The 17,051-nt window shown below is 36.1% G+C and overlaps 1 protein-coding gene across 10 annotated transcripts in view; it reads right to left on the reverse strand.

Annotated features, from left to right (window-relative positions):
- CCDC144A (coiled-coil domain containing 144A) overlaps positions 1 to 17,051 on the reverse strand; it is an 82,202-nt gene that overhangs the window by 41,572 nt on the left and 23,579 nt on the right. For all 10 annotated transcript variants that reach the window (XR_010133870.1, XM_055386082.2, XM_055386081.2 and 7 more), the window contains exons 7-10: positions 12,152 to 12,185; positions 11,725 to 11,866; positions 4,652 to 4,865; positions 347 to 530 (exon numbers count right to left, since the gene is read on the reverse strand). Coding sequence is in view for 9 of the 10 variants with exons in the window: in XM_055386082.2 (XP_055242057.2) it covers positions 347 to 530; positions 4,652 to 4,865; positions 11,725 to 11,866; positions 12,152 to 12,185 (574 nt within the window). In the remaining variant the exon portion in view is untranslated. The remainder of the gene's footprint in view (positions 1 to 346; positions 531 to 4,651; positions 4,866 to 11,724; positions 11,867 to 12,151; positions 12,186 to 17,051) is intronic.

The raw sequence follows: 17,051 nt of genomic DNA on the forward strand, positions 1-17,051 counted from the left end.
TACAGCATTGTGAAATAAAATTTCTTTCAAAACATTTAACTAGTGTCCTTATAGTTTCAAAGCTATTTAGCCTGTATTTTAACATAAAAAATGTGTAAATGAACAGCTATATTAGTGATTAAACTCAATTTATCCTCCACTCTAAAAACACAGACTGAGCATCTATTAGATGACAAGGTTTACAGTAAATAATTTTATCTATAAATGTCATAGTTCATTCTTAAGAGGAAATAACAGTTTTGGTTTATTTTAAACCTAAATGATATACATGAAGCCAAAAAATTATAAGTAATACCGATGAAACATAAAGTTAGAAAAATGAAGTTTACACCAAAGATTAATTTACCAGATCCAAGTTATTTCTTACTGTCCTCAATTCCTTAGCAAGTCTTCTCAGATTCCATTTAAGTTGTTGCTTTGTTTCAACCACTTTCCCACACTCCTCTTCTTTTATTCTTAACTGTTCACTATCTTTATTATACAACATATCGGCATTTCTTTTCTCCTCATTTTCTTGTTTTAAGGCAAGTCTGCAGTTAAACATGGATTACATTAAAATGTGTTTTGTTAAAAAATAAAAAAGTTTATTCTGTGATCTGGCTCTTCCCATGTGGGTTTATTATCCTCATAAAAACTCCTATGCTCTTGTTTCCTTTCTAGTTCTCATGTTTTTAATTTCTCACTTCGATCTCTTCCAAGGGACATATATATTTGAGAGGTAGTGAGGAAAGAAATATTCCATTAACTGGTAAGTTTCTGTTACTAGTAACCCTGGCAAATATTATGGAAAAGCATATTTGAAATTTTTCAGTAAAGTTACAAGTTGAAAATTACTTCTTTTTCACGTTATGCAAGTTGAAAATTAATTGGAACAGATCATTTAGAGTTAGCTAATTTAAAAGAAGTTACTGTTTACAAACAAGTTTAGAAATTCACTAGAAATGCATTTTCATCTTCATGAAATAGTGTATGTGTAGTCATAAAAATGATTTACAGTGTAAGATAACACCTTCAGATGTCATTCACACAACATGTATCTGCAGATTACTATAATCCAAGACTAGCCTAAGCTGTCTATAACTGTTACCCCATCCTTTTTATGTTTCTCTTTTGGGTAACACTTTCAACTTATCTTCTTGATTCTTAAGTATTTCATCACCAATTTTAAAATCCCTTTTTGGAACAAGACAGGATCTAATATTTAATTTAAAAGTAAAGGATAATATGTGTTTCAACAATGAATTTGGAATTAATTTTATCTGCATATGAGAGATACGGAATAAAATAATCATCAATTACTGTCCATTTTACTTATTTCGTGCATATTTAGAATAAAACTGGGAAGTCCTAGCCAGAGCAATCAGGTAAGAGAAATAAATAAAGGACATCCAAATTGGAAAAGACAAAGTCAAACTATCTCTGTTTTAGCTTAGAAAACCCTAAAGACTCCTAGATTTAATCAATGAAATCAGTAAAAGTCTCATGTTACAAAATCGATGTACACAAATCAGGAGCACTAGTAAACATCAAGAATGACCAAGGTGAGAATCTAATCAAGAACCTAATCCCTTTTACAACGGCTGCAACAAGAACAACAACAACAAAAACCTAGGAATATACTTAACCAAGGAGGTGAAAGATCTCTAAAAGGAGAATTAGAAAGCACTGCTGAAGGAAATCATAGATGACACAAACAAATGGAAATATGCCCTATGTTCATAGATTAGAAGAATCAATATAGTGAAAATGATCATATTAACCAAAGCAATCTACAGATTCCATGCAATTCATATTAACATACCACTGTCATTCTTCACAGAATTAGAGAAAGTACCCCTAAAATTCACAGGGAATCAAAAACGAGCCTGAATAGCCAAAGCAATCCCAAGCAAAAAGAACGAAGCCAGAGACATCACATTACCAGATCTAAAACCATATGACAAGGCTAAAGTAACCAAAACAGCATGGTACTTGTATAAAAGTACATACATAGACCAATGGAACAGAATAGAGAACCTAGAAATAAAGCCAAATATGTATAACCAACTGACCTTTCACAAAGCGTACAAAGACATAAACTGGGCAAAGAACACCCTATTCAATAAATGGTGTTGGGAAAATTGAATAGCCACATGTAGAAGAATGAAACTGGATCCCTATCTCTCACCATATATAAAAATTAACTCAAGATGGATTAGGCCTAACATGTGGCTCACATCTGTAATCCCGGTACTTTGGGAGGCTAAGGCAGGAGAATGACTTGAGCCCAGAAGTTTGAGACCAGCCTGGGCAACATAATGAGACCTCATCTCTACCAAAAAAAAAAAAAAAAAGTATGTATGTATGTATGTGTGTATATATATATGTATATATATATGAAACTACCTACTGAGGTACAATATGTACTACTCAGGTGATGGGCGCACTAAAATCCCAGAGTTCACCACCATACAATTCATCCATTTAACCAAAAACCAATATATATATATATATATATGTATTTTTTTTTTTTTTTTTTTTTTTTTTTTGAGACAGAGTCTTGCTCTGTCACCCAGGCTGGAGTGCAGTGACACGGAGGCCAAGGTGGGAGAATCACCTGAGGTCGGGAGTTCAAGACCAGCCTGACCAACATGGAGAAATCTTGTCTTACTAAAAATACAAAATTAGCCAGGCGTGGTGGCAATGCCTTTAATCACAGCTACTCAGGAGGCTGAGGCAGGAGAATAGCTTGAACCCGGGAGGCAGAGGTAGCCATGAGCCGTGATCACGCCATTATATTCTAGCCTGGGCAACAAGAGTGAAACTCTGCCTCAAAAAAAAAAAAGAAAAGAAAAGAAAAGAAAAGACTTCTGCACAGCAAAAGAAATAATCATCAGAGTAAGAGAACCTACAGAATAGGAGAAAATATTTGCAAACTATGCATCTGACAAAGGACAAACAAATCAGCAAGAAAATGCAAATAATCCCATCAAAAAGTACACAAATGACATGAACAAACATTTTTCAAAAGAAGATGCACAAATGGCCAACAAACATATTTAAAAATGCTCAACAGCACTAATATTCACGGAAATACAAACTAAAACAACAAGGAGATATCACCTTACTCCAGCCAGAATGCTCATTATTAAAAAGTCAAAAAACAATAGATGTTGGTGCAGCTGTGGTGAAAAGGAAATGCTTATACACTGCTGGTGGAAATGTAAATTAGTACAACCTCTATGAAAAACAGTAGACAGATTTCTCAAACAACTAAAATAGAGTTACCATTCAATCCAACAATCTCCTACTTACCCAAAGGAAAAGAAATCATTATATCAAAAAAAAAACACCTGCAAACGTATGTCTATTGCAGCACATTTCACAACTGCGAAGATACAGAATCAACCTAAGTGTCCATCAACCAATGAATGGAATAAATAATATGTGGTATATATATGTCATGGAGTACTACTCAGCCATAAGAAGAATGAAATAATGTCTTTTGCAGCAACTTGGAAGGGACTGGAGGCCATTATTCTAAGTGAACTAACTCAGGAATGGAAAGCCAAATAAAACCACATTCTCACTCATAATAGGGAGTTAAGCTATGGGTGCACAAATGCAGACAGAGTAGTATAATGGACATCGGAGAATCAGAAGTGGGAGAGTGTGGGAGGAGGATGAGGGATGAGAAACTACCTACTGAGGTACAATGTGTACTACTCGGGTGATAGGCACACTAAAATCCCAGACTTCACCACCATACAATTCATCCATTTAACCGAAAACCACTTGTATACCTAAAGCTGTGAAATTAAAAAAAAGTTTTCAAAAAGAATAAAACTGTATAAATTTTTTGAAAATTACTTTGGGTTTAGAAAAGTGACCAGTTCATGCTCTGTTGCTTGAACTATAAATTAACACAAACATTCCTGTGAAAAATTAAGAAATATTGATCAAAGGTCTTTTTAAAAAGTTCCTATATTTCAACCAATAATTCTATATTGGAGAATTTATTCAAAGCAAACAGTTTAGGAATGTAGAAAAACATTTATATAAAAAATGTTCTGGGCTGGGCATGATGGCTCATGTCTGTCATACTAATGATTTGGGAGGCCAATTTTGCAGAAGGAATGCTTGAGGTTGGGAATTGGAGATCATCCTGAGCAACATAGTGATACCCCGTCTCTACAAAACACTTAAAAAGTTAGCCAAGCATGAGAATGTGCACCTGGAGTCCCAACTACTTAGGACGCTGAGGCAGGAGGATGGAGTTCAAGGCTGCAGGGAGGTATGATCACACCAGTGAACTCCAGTCCCAGGCACAGAGACCCTGTGTCTACAAATAATAGTAACGATAAAAGATGTTCCTTACATCATTAATTATAAATACAAGATAATTTTAAAACCCAAATTACAATTTGTTAAATGAATAACAAGATTTTATATGGTGGACTTCTATATGGCCATTTAGATTGCGAAGAATATACATTTATTTATTAGAAGAGTTCACAGTTAATAATTTGTTTTATTATTTCCAAGAATTTCATATTCCACAAGACCAAAAAGGTTTCTCCCCCATTAATCTGCAGAAGGTAAGTCAGCAGTTACAAAAATTCTGATATATTGTCTTTAGTATAAATATTTCTTTAGAACTAGAACATCATACCTCAAATCGTACAGCTCTTTCTCCCATTCAATTTTTTGAAGTTCTAACTGTAATTTTGTCTTTTTTGTTTCAGATAGCTCATTTTGTAGTACACTGACCATATTTTCCATTTGTTTAAGTTTTACTGTAAGTTGGTCACAGTGATTATTCTTAAGTTTCAGTAAGTGTTCATACAAACAAAATGTGTCTTGGATTCTTGGTAGGCTAGCAGAATCTGTGTCAGGGAGAAAAGGTAGAAATAAAATATATGAGTACTTTTAGGTATTAAAAAACTGTGCATTTTTAACATTGTCTCCTTCATACATTGAACAAATATGCACTGAGTGCCTACAAAGTGGGAGACATTCTACTAAGCTCTGCAGATAAAACAGATAAGACCTCTACTCTCATTTAGCCTTAAGTGAAGTGAGGAACAAACACAACAAAAATGACAATTATAAATTCAGATATATGGTGTAAGAAAACAGAGTTCTATGATCACACAGAAGAATGTGATCTATAATGGGCCCAGGGAAGATTTCCCTGAGGAAGAGATGGCTACACTGAGAAATGAAGGGTGAGAAGGAAGCAGTTAAGCAAAGGGGTAGAAAAGCATTCTTGCCAGTCGACAGCAGGTGCTGAAGCTCTACTGGAATCTGCTTCTGGCCACAATGGACAGCAAGTACTGATTTACCTTCTTGCCTGAAACAACCAAAAAGAAAACAGACAAAATATATTATACAATGATTTACCAGGCAGTGGACTTCAGGTAATGAAGACAATGATCCCCGTAAGACAGGAAACAAAGGAAATTCATCCAACACTCCAGCTCCCTGCCTTCACGGAGTTTCCAGGCTACCGCACAGAGAGAAAAAACTGACATAGAGTCCACCAGATTCCCTGAGATGAGATGATGAAGCTGAGAGTCTGGTAAAGCCAAGGCAGACAGAGATCACGAAACAGAACACCGGAAAGGAGACAGAGTACAGGGAAAGAACACTGAAGATTTGCAAAAATACCTCCTGGGTATCTAGCAGAGTAACAAACAGCACATGTGTGCCAGAAAACCGCCCCAGATCAAGGGGAAAAAAACATCTAAAAAAACACTGGAAAGAAACATGTCTGGTGTTCACGATGTGCCAAAAAGAGTGTCCATTCCCATGAGTGATGCTGGGAAAACTCAGACTTCGCATGGCAATGAATAGAGTCATCACAAAGATCTTGCCTCAGGAGCAGGAAATTAGACCAAATCATAAAAGCAAGATCAGAAAGATCAAGCTGTTCATATGGAACTCAACTGCATATTAAAATTAAGCTCAAGCAGACAGGCAGAGGCATGGAAGATTTTTCTTTTTTTTTTTCTCTCTCTTTTTTTTTTTTTTTGAGACGGAGTCTAGCTCTGTCGCCCAGGCTGGAGTGCAGTGGCTTGATCTCGGCTCACTGCAAGCTCCGCCTCCCGGGTTCACGCCATTCTCCTGCCTCAGGCTCCCGAATAGCTGGGACTACAGGCGCCTGCCACCGCGCCCGGCTAATTTTTTTTGTATTTTTAGTAGAGATGGTGTTTCACCGTGTTAGCCAGGATGGTCTCGATCTCCTGACCTCGTGATCCGCCCACCTCGGCCTCCCAAAGTGCTGGGATTACAGGCTTGAGCCACCGCGCCCGGCCGGAAGATTTTTCTTTAAAGCAAACTACACTTGTAGAGATTCAAATTACAATGTCAGGAATGAAAGCTAAAATGGATGGAAGTGAACACAGATTAGACATCACCAAAGAGAAGATTCATAAATTTGAGACCTCAGTGAACTATGAGAAAACTTCAAGCAGGAATAAGTCCCCAAAGAGGGAAAAAGAGAGACAGAAAAATAAAAAAAGAATGGCCAAAACTTTCTAAATGTAAAGAAAACTATAATCCTACAAATCCAGAAGTATCTGGCTGGGAGAGAGGAAATGAAAGTATACTATTCCAATTTTCTTTTTTAAAAAATTTCAATAGCTTTTGGGTTAACAGGTGGTCCTTGGTTACATGAATAAGTTCTTTAGTGGTGGTTTCTGAGATTTTGGTGCACCCATCACCCAAGCAGCATACACTGGATCCAATCCGTAGTCTTTTATCCCTCACCCCCCTCCCACTCTTTCCCCACAAGTCCCCAACCTGTATCATTTTTATGCCCCTGCATCCTCATAGCATAGCTCCCACTTACAAGTGAGAACATACAATGTTTGGGTTTTCATTCATAATTTTCTTATGCCATATATGATATGCCATAATATTTTTTGAAGATGGACTGTGATGTTAAAATCATATACTATAAATTGTAGTGCAACTGCTAAGATAGAAAAAAATAGTTATCGCTAATAAGCCATAAAAGGGAGATAAAAATAAATCATAAAAATTACTGGACTAACTGAGAAGAAAGCAGAAAAAGAAGAGAACAAAGAACTGGGGGGACCAATGGAAATCAAACAGCTTGATGACAGACAAATTTCACTGTATCAATAAGCACATTATAAATGGAACTGGCCTAAAAATCTCAATTAAAAGGCAGATTGTCAGACTGGATAAAAAGGCAAGAACCTACTCCATGCTTCCTATTAAAAAAAGCACTTTAAATGTAAAAACATAAATTGTTCAAAAGAATGGAAAAAGATATACCAGGCTAAGAGTTGACAAAAGAAGCCTGAGAAGAAATGGCTATGTTAATACCAAAGTAGATTTCACACCAAAAAAAAAAAAAAAAAAAAAAAAAAAATTACCAGCTATAAACAGTCATTTCCTAATGACTTTTAAGAGTTCAGTTAACCGGCTGGGCGCGGTGGCTCATGCCTGTAATCCTAGCACTTTGGGAGGCCGAGGCAGGTGGATCACGAGGTCAGGAGATTGAGACCATCCTGGCTAACATGGTGAAACCCCGTCTCTACTAAAAATACCAAAAAAAAAAAAAAAAAAAATTCAGTTAATCAAGAACGTGTAATCTCAAATGTTTGTGCACCTAATAACAGCTTCAAAATATATGAGGCAAAAATCAATAGACGAAATAGACAAATTCACAAGTACATCTGAGATTTGAATATCACTTACTCAATAAGTGATAAAACAAGGGAGCTGCAAATCAGCAAGAATGGAGCACACTTGAACAACACCATGCTTCTCAAGTACCCAGTGAGCACTTACCAAACAGTCCACATTCTAGGTTCTGCAATCAATCTTTTTTTTTTTTTTTTTTTTTTTTTTTGAGACGGAGTCTCACTCTGTCGCCCAGGCTGGAGTGCAGTGGCGGGATCTCGGCTCACTGCAAGCTCCGCCTCCCGGGTTCACGCCATTCTCCTGCCTCAGCCTGCCACCACGCCCTGCTAATTTTTTGTATTTTTAGTAGAGACAGAGTTTCACCGTATTGGTCAGGATGGTCTCGATCTCCTGACCTCGTGATCCATCCGCCTCAGCCTCCCAAAGTGCTGGGATTACAGGCGTGAGCCACTGCACCCGGCCTGCAATCAATCTTAATGAAAGAATTAAGTCAGAAAGATTTAAGTCATACAAAGTATGTTCCCTGACCACATGGCAATCAAGTCACAAATTAGTAACAAAATATCTCATCAAAATATTCAAATATTTTAAAACAAAGTAATACACATCTAAATAACCCTAGGTCAAAGACACGATGCAAAGAGAAATTAGAGAGTATTTTGAACTGAATGAAAATGAAAATACTACATATCAGGATTTGTGGAACACAGCTACAACAGTACTTAAAATTTTTTAGCACTTAATGTCTATATTAGAAGACTCTCAAGTCAGTGGTCTTGACTTTTATCTTAAGAAACTAAAAAAAGAGAAGAAACTGAAAAAGAAGAAGAACAAATTAAACTCAAAGCAAGCAGAGGAAATGATACAATAAGCATCTGGTATTGTCTGACATTTGCATCCTCCCAGAACTCATATGCTGAAACTTAATCACAGAGGTGATGGGCTTATCAGAAGGTGGGGCTTTGTGGAGGTAATTAGCTCATGGGAGCCAAGCCCTCATTAGTGGGATTAGTGCCCTTATATATATAGACCCCAGAGGGCTCATTCACCTGTTCTGCCATGTGAGGACACAGGGGAAAAAAGAGATCTATGAACCAGGAATTGGTCCCTCACCAGACACCAAATCTGCCAGCACCTAGATCTTGGACTTTTGTGAGAAATCTATTTCTGTTGTTTATAAGCTACCCAGTCTATGGTATTTTGTTATAGCAGGCCGAACAGACCAAAACATCAAAGATGAAACCAATAAAATGGAAAAACAATAGGAAAAAAATCAATAAAACCACACACTATGAGGAGGTCAATAAAAGTGATAAAACTCTAGCCAGGTTGGTCATAAAAAAGAAGATGCAAATTACTAATTTCAGAAACATAGTAATATGACATTTTTATAGATTCTACAGATACTAAAAGAATAGAAATATAATAAGGTAAGCTTTATGTGACTAAATATGACAACTTTGATAAAATGGACACTTTCCTTGAAAAACAAAAATTACCAAGGTCCAATTTAAGAAGGAATAACATGAACTGTCCTATATCTATAAAAGAAAGCATAAGTAAAGCCTTCCTAAAAAGAAAACTCCAGGCCCAGATAGCTATGCTGGTGAATTCTACCAAATATTTAAGAAGCAATATAACAATTTTACATGACCTCTCCCCCGCCCTCAAAAAAAAAATAGAGGAGAAATACAACTCATTCTGTCACTCTAGCATTACCCTGAACCAAAATCTGACAATGATATTACAAAAAGAGAAAACTCCCTCATGAACATGGACGTAAAAATGTAACCAGTTTCTCAAGAAACCAAGATATCCTCCTTTAGGTGAGTGAACAACTTCTGGTACAGCCATGCGATAATGAGCTATCATGCCATGAGAAGACATGAAGGAACCACAAAGGCATATTACCAAGTGAAAGATGCCAGTCTAAAGGCTACACGCTGTCTGATACCAACTAAATGACATTTTGGAAAAGGCAAAACTATAGACACAGTAAAAAAAGTCAGTGGTTGCCAAGAGTTGGGGAGGGAAGGTGGGAAAAGATGAACAGATGAAGCACAAAGGAGTTTTAAAGCTCTGAAATTACTTTGGATAATACTACAATGATAAATACATGTCCTTATACTTTTGTCCAAATTCACAGAATATAAGACACCAAGACTGAACCCTAATATAAACTATGGACTTTGGGTGATTATGATTATCAATTCAGGAATATAAATGAGATCAAGTGTAGCACTCTGGTGAGGATATTGATAATTGTGGAGGCTATGCACGTGAGGGGGCAGGGAGTACAGGCATAATCTCTGTGCCTTACTTTCAATTTTGCTGTGAAGCTAAAACTACTCTAAAAAATAGTCTTTTAAAACGCTCTAAATAAAGCTTTGGCAAATCAAATCCAATGATACATTAGAAGGATAATACATCATAAACAAGTGGGGTTTATCCCTAAATACACGGTTTGTTTGACATTAAAATATAAGTATTCACCACATTAAAAAACTAAAAGAGAAGAACCATATGATCATCTCAGTAGATAGAGGCATTTGATAAAATACAACATTCATTCCTGATTTAAAAAAAAAAAAAAATCCCTCTCAGTAACCAAAGAATACAAGGGAACGCCATCAGCATGATAAAGAGCATCTCTAATAAACCTACAACTAACATGTGTCATGATGAAAAACTGAATGCTTTCCCTGTAAGATCGGGAACAATACAGGAATGTCTCCTTTCACTATTTTAGTCAGCATTGCACTGAAGCCAGTGCAGTTAGGAAAGAAAAGGAAATAAAAGCTACCTGAGTTGAAAAGAAGAAGTAAAACTGTCTTTATTCACAGTCATGATCACATAATAGGGATGGGTAAAATCCAACCTGCGGGGCAGCTTCTTATTTTTGCAAATAAAGTTTTAATGGAATGCAGCTGTGTTTTTTAACATATGTATTGTCTATGGCTGGTCTCATACTACAATGGCAGAGTTGATTGGCTGTGACAGAGACCATTTTGTCACAAGTTTAAAATATTTACTATGTTTAGTAAGATAATAGTTTGAAAATGAAAAGGTTTGACTATCTTTGGTGTATGTAAAAAAGCTCATTGAATCGAATCTCAATTTTAAATGTTCATAAGCTACCCAGATTGGAAAAGACAGTTCACAGGTGGCAAATAAGCACATACAAGATGCTCAACATTATTAGTCCTTAGGGTAATGCACATTAAAACCATAATGATATGCATAATACACACCCATCAGAATGGCTAAAATTTCAAAATTTAAAAACAGCAATAATAAGAGCTTGTGATGATACAGAACAACAAGAAATGTCGTATACCTCTGGTTGGAATGCAAAATCGTAAATACTTTGGAAAACAATTTAGCAGTTTCTTAATAAAGAAAGACAAAGGGACAAGAAGAGACTTTTATGGATGATGAACATGTTAACTCTCTTGATTATGGTGGTTTCAAATGTGCACACGATTGTATATTTTATATACGTGCAGTCTATCATATATCAGTTATACCTCACTGAAGCTATCAGTGCTGGAACAAACATATAAGACACAGAGTGGGACACAGAGAAAGAGAAGAGTAAAAACGATGCAGGATAAAGCTACAGGATTCAGATCTCTAACCTTATAGCAATAAGAAGTAGTAGCTGAGTTATAAGCAAAGGAGTAACATGATCAGATCCAAATTTTTAAAAATTTATCATTATGACTGCAGAGTAGACCATGGTTTTAGGAGGTGGGGTATTTGGGAAAACAGTTCTAAGATTCCTAAGATTCTCGCAGCATTCCAGGTGGAGAAAAAAATGGTAACCTGACATTGGGGGAAGGAATAGGAGAGAAAGAGTCAACAAAAAGACTGGGAATGCCACTCACACTGAGAAAAGTACAGTGGAGTTATCATAGCTCTTTGGTGTAGAGTATAAGTTAGTTCTCTATTTTAACACTGAGCGTATTTCTGAGATGAGCTTCACTATTACACGTCAGTTCTCAGCAATGTATACACACATTACTGCAGGATACATCAAAAGGCCTTGCATTTATGCAGTGGTCCTACCTTTATACTCCATTCTAAGTTGTTCAATCAGCAACATAAAATTCTCATAAACAGAGTGAGACAATTCACAATCCTCTGAGGCTATTTCAGATGGCTCCACTGAGTCAGCAAAGTCAGCCTCAGGATATATTTGGTTTTTGACCTATAAGATAAATAATACTGTTTCAAAATGTCCTCGAAAGATTTATAGCATATACTAAAGGTACAGAAGCGGTATTTCTCCATTTTTTTTGTATGAGCAAAAATACAGGTACTTCTTAAAGCAACAGATTGTTCTTAAAAGGTACCATTATCAACGGCTACTGTTTCTTCATCACTTTTTCTAAGCAAACAGCCTTACAACAAAACATCTTGTTTTTTTCATTTTTACCTTTTAGAACTTGTTTTTTAAAAACAATATTTAAGATCATTTCCTTTTTTACCATACCTCGTTCTTTTCATTAGATGTTTTATCTGCAGGCCTGAAAAAAAAAAACAATTCCTTTTAGAAAACTAGCAAAGATGTAAAATACAAAGAATATCTAACACCACTGTTTTATCATATAAAATGTCTGCATTTGTGTTACTTCTATTCATCAAGTGTATAGGTAATTTTTTTACAGGTAATGTAAAATGCAGTAATTTTCTACAACGGACATTAAACTATAAACAGAAACAGCAACATTAAGGGATAAAGAAATTTACTACTACTAATATAATTACAAAGAATTAAATTTAGGTCAAGATTTCTCATAGTAAAACCAAAAGAAAAAAACATGTTACCTGCATTATGTGATAAAAATAAATATACCAGGGTCTTCTCATTGTCGTCCTTTTCAATAAAAACAAGCTTTTACGGGCACTAAAACCTATTTGGAAAATATTACTCACATTCTTATATAAGGGAAACCCTTTTTTAATGATGATATTAGTAAGCTTTTTCTGGACTTACTATGCAGGTACTGTGCATCATTCTGAGCACTGTCCATGTGTCAAACTCATATAATCCTCATAACAATTCTGTGAGGTCAGTAACATATTAAGAATTTTATAAAGAAAGAAAATAGGCACAGAAGGGCCAAGTGACTGTCCTCAGCCCATACAGCTGGTCAGCAGCAGACCCAGAACTCAAACCCAAGAATTCTGCCTCAAAAACATGTGCTTCATGATATGCTGTGAAGGTAACATTTATTTTCAAGTGTTTTAAAGACAGATGATAGCAGATGAACCCACATTGTCATTCCATTTCTGACTACAACTATAAATAATGTCAGAATCTTGCAATTTTTTTCTAATAAAAAAACTTTATACAGAGGCAAGTTTAGAAACCTACTTTCAAAAAACTAAAAGGTATTTTTAATGAAATCCATCAACAGGTATTCATTCATGTATTCACCCATTCATTCACGCGCTCAACAAATAAATACTCATTGAGCACACAATACATGCTGATGGCAATGTTGGTCCAGGGAAACATGGTTTTGATACTTCAGAACTTTATAATCCATTGTAGGTCAACTTGATTAAATATTTTTTAAAAAAACTTTATAGGCCAGGTGCAGTGGCTCACGCCTGTAATCTCAGCACTTTGGGAGGCCGAGGTGGATGGATCACGAGGTCAGGAGTTCAAGACCAGCTTTCCCAAGATGATGAAACCCCGTCTCTACTAAAAATACAAAAATTAGCTGGGCACGGTGGCGGGCGCCTGCAATCCCAGCTACTCAGGAGGCTGAGACAGGAGAATCGCTTGAACCTGGGAAGTGGAGGTTGCAGTGAGCTAAGATTGTGCCACTGCACTCTAGCCTGGGTGAAAGAGCAAGACTCTGTCTCAAAAAAAAAAAACAAAACAAAACACTTTATAATCCAGAAGTAATAATCTGATAGACTGTCAACAGTTAGCTTTTCTAAAGTACTTAAACAAAACCTTCCCCTTCTCCCCAGAATCTAAACAACTATAAAGTTGATACTCCTGACATTTTAGAGTACCTCAGCAGATCATACCTATTCATCAGGGATGTTTAAATTCTATTCAGTATGGCCTAAGTGTTTGCATGTTTATTATTTCACAATTAAAAACAATCTGCATATGATAGTTTAAATTTTAGGTCACCATTCACAGGTTCAGTTATGCTAATATGTTACATTTCTGAACCAATGCTGAAGGAACAAACTCTTACCATAAAACTCTACATGAATAAACACTTTAAGGACAATTAGTTTGCTAAAAACCTACAAAAGATAATGAATCGAGCTTTCAAACACTTAGACATACAAAATTAAATCTCATAAACATGTTATCCTTGTCCCTATCATTCCCAGCAGCATACAAACACACTCTAAAAGCTTCTATTTTGAAATAAAAAAGAAAGAAAATTCCCTTGAATCCCACATTCTTCTTCAGTTATCACTCATTTCTCTGTTGCCTTTCCCAATAACGGTTCCCTCAAGGGGTATCTATGCTTATCCACTACAGTCAGGATTCCACAGCAATTATTTATTGAAACTGCTCCTTGTCAAAGTTACCAGCCCTCATCATAATCAGTCTTTCAGCATTGATATAGTTGAGTATTCTCTAGCTTTGGCAGACTACACTATTTTCTATTTCCAGAAAAAGTAACCACTGGGAATATTCCTTCTCAGAGAAATAAAGAACTTATACATTTTAACTTCTTTCAACCTCATCTATTTCACTTAAACTGCTGTCATCATCTCCTTGTAGCAGACCACAAGTTACTAAATTAGCCTTCTCAAACACTGGCGTAATCAGAGATTATTTTGAGGTACATTTTTTATTTTCATTTTTCTTTACTTCCTTCATATGTAACGCAGAACCACAACTTTAAAAAATCTACAAAAAGCCAATGTTTTATAATAATTCTACTGATAACAAATAAAAAAAATTTTGTAAAATTCCAACTCTTCTCCATCTCAATTCATTAATTCAAAAAACACAGTTTTGAATTATCAACAACATATAAAGAAATATATATTTCCTGCCTCAAAAACCAGGTAATATGCAATTATGATACAATGTGTAGTTTAAGAGTTGATATATGGAAAGTTATATTTTAGCACAAGGAAGGCATTACAGAAGAGGCAAAATATAAGAGGAGCTCACCAGGGAAAAAATAGAGAAAACTACTCCACTTGGAGAATGGAATGACAGCACAAAGATTAGTCCCATGGAGTCTAGGTGTTTCCTAGGAACTTGAAAGGAAAAGTGTAAAACACAAAGAAAGTAAGAATGGAAGATGAATGCCACACTAAAAAGCTGGAGTCAGCTGGGTGCGGTGGCTCACACCTGTAATCCCAGCACTTTGGGAGGCTGAGGCGGGCGGATCATGAGGTCAATAGATCAAGACCATCCTGGCCAACATGGTGAAACCCATCTCTACTAAAAATACAAAAATTAGCTGGGCATGGTGGCGCACCTGTAGTCCCAGCTATTCGGGAGGCTGAGGCAGAAGAATCGCTTGAACCCAGGAGCTGGAGGTTATAGTGAGCTGAGATTGCCACTGCACTCCAGCCTGGTGACAGAGTGAGACTCTGTCACAAAGAAAAAAGAAAAGGAAAAAAAAACAGCTGGTCGGGCGCGGTGGCTCACGCCTGTAATCCCAGCACTTTGGGAGGCCGAGGCGGGCGGATCATGAGGTCAGGAGATCGAGACCACGGTGAAACCCCGTCTCTACTAAAAATACAAAAAATTAGCCGGGTGCGGTGGCGGGTGCCTGTAGTCCCAGCTACTCGGGAGGCTGAGGCAGGAGAATGGCGGGAACCCAGGAGGCGGAGCTTGCAGTGAGCTGAGATGGCGCCACTGCACTCCAGCCTGGGCGACAGAGCGAGACTGCGTCTCAAAAAAAAAAAAAAAAAACAGCTGGAATCCACTGCACACAGGCAATGACTCTCACACATGAAACTCATATTTAGATCTGTGCTATGTTTTGGGTTTTGTTTTTAAATGTAATAATGTTTAAACAGATTAAACCAAGTTTTAAAAATAACAGGCACATATTACATGAAAGAAATCAAGGAAATGTCTCGGGAAGAAAAAAATCTTAGTGTTAAAATTCCTAAATGTCAGTATAGTCATTATATATTGTTCAAAAATAGCAATATTCTGATTAGTTATATGTTTGTTTGAAAATAAAATAATTTGGTAAATTTCCCACATATTTAGTCTAGTACTTAGTCTTAATATAAAAAGCTGGATTTGCCAGCAGAAAATTGTAATTACTTTTTTATGAAGTAAACACACATTATATCACTATCATTGCATGGAAGAGAAAGTGAACAAAAAAAGATTAAGGAATAAAAAAAAATATCACTATCATATAACTACATACATTAACAAAGAGACAAACATTTCCCACTGGAGATTAGGAGTTTAGCAGAAGTCTCTGAAAATACTAAAAACTGAAACAAAATTAATAATTGCTTTTTGTTTGTTTGTTTGCTTGTTTTTTAACTATGTAGCGAATTCTTCTGGTTAAGACTAAGCATCAAAAAAAGAGATCTTCCTGAGAGCAATTATTAAACAATTCCTCTTGACCCACACTTCCAAATTAAGTCTATAGTTCTGGAATATGAAATCATTTTCATTTTAAACATAGTTGATGGAAGGCAACTTTTAAACAGAAAACTGCAGTTTAAAGTTGTCTCAAACTTAGTAGCTATATTTGTAACAAGCAACCACCCACACCCAGTTGTAAATACAGTCAATCATCAGTGACCATTGGCCTCTCTCACCAACCAATATCAATGTGGGCCACTTGCTTCGGAAAGACAGCCAATTAAACACAAACTCACTCCAATCCACAAGCCTGGGAGTGTTAACCAACCCACAGCAGCCTCACTCAGATAGCCATGTTTCTCCAGATGATGTTAACCCTCTTATGCCGCTGAGAGTCTGCCAATGCTTCAAGTCCGCTCCTCCCGCAACCCTATGTAAGATCAACAGCTGCTCTGTCAGAATACAGAGTGCCTGATGAGCATAGCTCTCTTATAGAAAGCAACACATTCCAACTTGGTCTTTTAACTTCAAATACTGAAGGTTCATAATCAATTGGAAACAATTTTAAGTCCATTAAATTTACCACCCTTATATTTTAATTTTCTTTATAAATTACCAATGAACTATGTAATTCCTTTGATCCATTTTATCATAAGTAAAACTATCATGATTATTAGTAAAAGAATAAATAGTGAGTAACCACAATATTGAGCTTTTCTCTCTAAATGGAAAACTATTAATACAAAGAATGTAGCTTATTACAAAGAGCCAAAAAATCCAAAAACGCATATAATTTCCAGGCAAAAGTGTTAGAATGAACCCATGTGAAACCTTTCTT

Source organism: Gorilla gorilla, chromosome 4 (assembly GCF_029281585.2).
Source record: "Gorilla gorilla gorilla isolate KB3781 chromosome 4, NHGRI_mGorGor1-v2.1_pri, whole genome shotgun sequence".
In the NCBI taxonomy this organism is placed as follows: domain Eukaryota; kingdom Metazoa; phylum Chordata; class Mammalia; order Primates; family Hominidae; genus Gorilla; species Gorilla gorilla.